This window comes from Montipora foliosa, chromosome 5 (genome assembly GCF_036669935.1).
Source record: "Montipora foliosa isolate CH-2021 chromosome 5, ASM3666993v2, whole genome shotgun sequence".
Classification (NCBI taxonomy): Eukaryota; Metazoa; Cnidaria; class Anthozoa; order Scleractinia; family Acroporidae; genus Montipora; species Montipora foliosa.
Genome location: NC_090873.1, coordinates 16,703,368 through 16,708,367, shown reverse-complemented (window position 1 = coordinate 16,708,367; position 5,000 = coordinate 16,703,368). Strand labels below are relative to the sequence as shown.

The 5,000-nt window shown below is 36.9% G+C and overlaps 1 protein-coding gene across 3 annotated transcripts in view; it reads left to right on the top strand.

Annotated features, from left to right (window-relative positions):
• The window catches only part of LOC138003701 (2-aminomuconic semialdehyde dehydrogenase-like), a 40,792-nt gene that overhangs the window by 24,935 nt on the left and 10,857 nt on the right, over positions 1-5,000 (top strand). For 2 of the 3 annotated variants that reach the window (XR_011123629.1, XM_068849908.1), the window contains exons 7-11: positions 723-798; positions 1,904-2,002; positions 2,952-3,024; positions 4,583-4,623; positions 4,715-4,810. Coding sequence is in view for 1 of the 3 variants with exons in the window: in XM_068849908.1 (XP_068706009.1) it covers positions 723-798; positions 1,904-2,002; positions 2,952-3,024; positions 4,583-4,623; positions 4,715-4,810 (385 nt within the window). In the remaining 2 variants the exon portion in view is untranslated. The remainder of the gene's footprint in view (positions 1-722; positions 799-1,903; positions 2,003-2,951; positions 3,025-4,582; positions 4,624-4,714; positions 4,811-5,000) is intronic. The other variant, XR_011123630.1, reaches the window with a different exon arrangement.

Sequence of the window (5,000 nt, the reverse complement as noted above, 5' to 3'; positions counted from 1 at the left end):
TGTTTCTGATTGGCCAATGGCGAATGCATACTGTAAATAGGTTATAGAGTGCAATCCAGGTTATAGTTTGCAATATGGAAGTTGCTATGGAAACACAGGGGAAGCGCCAAATTTGAACACCAAAGTGAAAACAAATGGCTGACAGTCGGTTTGCTTTGTCAAACCAAAACATCGTTGAGCAACTTAAAGAAAATGCGAAAAACAAAAACACGTTGAAAGCTACACAGACCTGGTTGAATGTCTGGCAAACATACGAGCGTGAACAAAGTAGCACGTTTGAGTAATTTTGTTGAGAATATAATAAATAAAAAATCGTATGAACCTGCTTGTGCGTTTCATGTTTTATGGTCACTCGTGATGTTTTGAAAGTTCTCAAATTGCACTCGCCTACGGCTCGTGCAATTTTGAGAACTTTCAAAACATCACTCGTACCCATAAATCATGCACTCGCGTTCATACGATTTCCTATACTTATAAATAAATAAACATAATGCATGTGTTGCGGTTTAAATTTATTCTTGGTTTAATGTTCATTATCATAATCTGAAACAAAGGAAAATCAAAATTGAACTGGTTTAAAAAAATTTCAACCACAACATATTATATAATTTTAATATTTTAATTAATTAATGTGAGTTAAACACTTGGTGATCACCATGTCAATCATTTCTGATCATGGCTGCCTAAAGTGCCTAATGCTGTTTTTCATTTGGAATGTTTAGGCAACTTAAAGTTGGTTCGCCTAGAGATGTGACAACAAACGTTGGAGCACTCATTAGCAAGGAGCACCTAGTTAAGGTCTTGTTCTTTATAGTTTCATGCGTGTACATACAGATGTACTTACATTTTTAGGTCCATACATTATATTTAAAAATAATTTATTATTCCATGAGTGCTCATTGGATATGAGATTCCAATAATTGGCCAACAACTGAAGGCATGTACATGTAATGCTGATTTGGCTATAACCAATTTCATTAAGTCCAAGTTCGAGTGAAGTTCAAGTTTATTACCTGATTAACAATAATGTTAATGACAATCTGTAAGACTGATCTGCAAAATAGTGAGAGTACTAGTCAAGGCAGATCAGTCATTATAAATATACAATGTAACAGGACATTTACAAGAAAGTGAGCTGAACGATGCTAAATATGCTTGTTTGAAGAAGTAAGCATAGCTATCTTCAATGAAGTACTTGGTAAATCAACAAGAAGAATGGGTAAGGCACACAAAGAAGCAGTTGTGTACACCAGACTGTATATTGACATTAATTTATAATTCTGTAAAGCTTCAATTATTTGGGGGATATCAATATAATCATCGTATTGATTTGGAATATATGAGAGGTTGCATAATGGTCCTTTGTCACCTGGCGTCTATGCTGGTCCAAGACCAGACCCAAGCTTCTAGTTGATTTGTTTGGTCCAAGCCATTTCAGGGGGTGCAAAAGAAAAACGTTTTCAGTCCCTCGGGACTCAAAATAGTCGCCATGTGAAAAAGGCCCATGAAGATGGTATCTCATGCCACATCCTTGCACCTCATATCCAAGTCTCATATCCAACAAACACAAATGACATTGTTTTATTGCATTTTCATCAAATTCTAAATGCAATGGATGGACATTAAAGCCAAACCGTTTCCATCTTGGCAACACTGGATGCAATCAGTTGCCACATTAGGGCACATGGTATATGAGCTGATAACCAAGATTGAGTGAACCAGTGAGATAGCTAGCTTTGTGTCACAAGTACATGATAAAATTAACTCAAGGATATCTTAAATTTGCCTATATTTTTGAGGAACATCATCTTGCACACAAGTTGCCAAATGTACAGTGGAGTCCATTCCAAATGAAATAGGCGTGAACCATGCTACAAAAAATACATTTTCTTTTATTGTCAAGGTCTTGGGATATGTTAAACTTGCTGTTGATGAAGGTGGAACAATCATGTGTGGTGAGGGGAAGGACACTTCACTAAATCTTCCCAGCCCTCATACAGAGGTACATGTATCATTAAATGCTAAAAACGTCCTTAGAGTATATACGTTCGATCTGGGAAGGGATCTCAGGAGACTCTTTAAACTTTAGGGTTTGTAGGATGTCAGGGCTGCATTAATAACTCAGAAATGCATTCTTAAGGTCCGTGCAAACAGACGCAACATTGCTGTGCAACAACTCCCAATATTGAATAAAGGGGATAGTTTCTAATAAGACTGTGGTGCTGTGTTGGTGGGGAAGTACATGTAGTACACAAAAGTTTGGTTTTATCAACATACCGGTAGTTGATAATGTAGATTGACCACTGTACAGGGATTCTAAAAGCTGACGTTTCAAGCGTTAGCCCTTGTTTGGTGTTACCTGTTGCATCCGTTTTCACACCCTGTTGCATGTTGTTGGGAGTTGGTTCGCGAAGTTTGAAACTGGTCAAATGTTTGAGCCAACAACTCCCAACGTTTCTTTTGTTCCTTGATCACTGAAGCCTAGCACAACAATGTTGCACCCATTTGCACAACTCATCCAACATTGTTGGGGCCATGCACTTGCATTACTGACAATATGGTTGGTCTCCATGGAGATGCACATGCGTCACAGTACACAACGTGTATGTGTGGGGTTTTTGTTTCAATTTGTTGGAAGTTGTTGTATCCCTTTGCACAACATCCAACATCTGCTGAACCAACAACTCCCAACAATGTTTCCAAGTTTCCAAGTTTCTGCAACACCCATCCAATATTTTCAGAGATATTCTCGATTTTGGGATTTACTTTAGTCATTTGCAGTTGTGACATCATCAATTGTCGAATATCTCAGAAACGAGAGAAGATGTTCTAAAATAGATAACACCATTCTTCATCATTTTTAAAGGTCTTTAAAACAAGCGAACTATATTTTTTATTTCATTGGCACTTTAACATTCAAAATTGAAAATCCACCATTTTGTTTATTTAAGGGATATTTCATGCAGCCTACCGTCATCACTGGTTTGGATGATAGCACTCGCTGCATGCAAGAAGAGATTTTTGGTTAGATTCACAATCTATTATTTTTGGTATCATGCACCAGAATAAATTAAACAGAAAGTTCATTAAAATTCATTATTTTCAACAGTGATGGCATGAGCAGGTGTAAGATCTGGAACTGTGTCTATGAGGTCCTTGATATGCAAGATGAACCAAATCCCACCCTGTGACTGGCTACCCTAGCGGGCCAGATGGAGCTATCTTTTAGCTCTGGATGCCTCTCGCTTGGTTCCACAAGATCAAAGATCATTTTTTGGTGTTTTATCCCATATAATAAATCCTTTATTGACTAAGCTTGTTCAGTCAAGATGGCTGCCTATTAGCCTTGTTCTTTTTTTGCGTGTTTATGGACTGAGACAAACATGCAAAAAAGAACGAGGCCAATATCCAGCCATGTTGACCATTGCAAACAAGCTTGGTCAATGACCCATATATATTTAGACCACACACACAACGAGTGCAATGTCATGAACAACCTTATTGCATACCAAGAAATCACTAACACGCGAGGGCTTAATTAACTTACAGTTAATTTAGGACAAGTTAATTTATGATAAACCATTCATGACATGTGCTCTCTTTCTTGGTTTTGCACCATATGATTTGATCTCTGCTCTTGCAAACAATGGGTCAGTTAACTGTTCTAAGTGTAGTGACTGGGCCTGAGTGACACCTGGGCTGCTTAAGATCTTGTTGTGATAGACAGATGGACTGACAGATACTTTTAGGTAATTTAATTAACTAAGGTCAGCATTACAAATTTTAATGATCCAGGCAAAAAGTTAACATCAACAGACAATTAACAGATCATACTATGTACACTGTATTTATAGGAAATTGTGTGTAATAGTTGGCTAAGGCCGAGTGATAGAATTAGTTCTGTCCAAGTAGCAATGCCTGATCTAGTTTATGATCCTAATAATCAACCCCAAATCAGTAAGAGTTCATTCTTTAAGATGAAAAAAGTACTTCTCCCTAGGATTAACTATGTAATTAAAACGTTTGACAATTAAGTTCTTAAGCCGGTTACGAGACAAGAAAAGAGAATTTGATGAACATGGAGACTATTTCTTTTTCCGAACTAAGTGACAATTTTGTCTCGTTCAAGGTTAATTATTCTTTTTAATTTTACGTTTGAAAGCGAGGTCAAAAGGTTCACTTTGCTAGGAAATAAAAGAATACTAAAATGGCGACCTTTTTGGAATAAGGTGTATAATTTGTGGCTTCTCGACTTTCCGTTGAAACTTATTTGGACTCCAATTAATTTTAATTTTAAGAAAGAAATGAAAAACAAAACACCTGATAGAAATCTAAGATAATATTGTGGTCGTGTATTCTTCATTAACTTATTAAAAAGGACAGGGTATTTATCATATATGAGAATATGCAGTAGTTTTTCCGTAAAGTTCAATAGAAAGTCAGATAGAGAGTCATGCTATACTCCCTATTTTGTCTTGTTGAAAACAATATTTTGCTGAAATCAAATCTTTAATGAGAAATACACCATCCATTGCACTACTTTCCCTTATGATGAATTTTGACGTTGATATATTTGCCATAGGTCCAGTGGTGTCCATTGTGCCGTTTGATACAGAGGAGGAGGTGTGTGTGGATAAAGGGAGACAATGCTGATTACTAACGATACTCTGTTTGTATCACTGCGAGATATTTAAATCTTTTTTTCTTTCTTTAGGTTATCAGGCGAGCTAATGGAGTAAAGTATGGATTAGCTGCAGTGGTATGGTCTGAAAATCTTTCCCGGACACACCGCGTTTCACAGAGATTACAGGTACGCAGATAGGTGAAGAAATTATCCCTTCAAGTTATTGCTGCAATCAATAATAATATGCTAATCTAGCGGGTTAGTATAATGAATGCGAATGGGTTTATACAGGACCCCATCTTGGGTTCCAGGTTCAAAATAGAATCCCGGCTATTTTAGGTCTTTATAACATGCACTCAGCAAGTCAAGAGCTGAT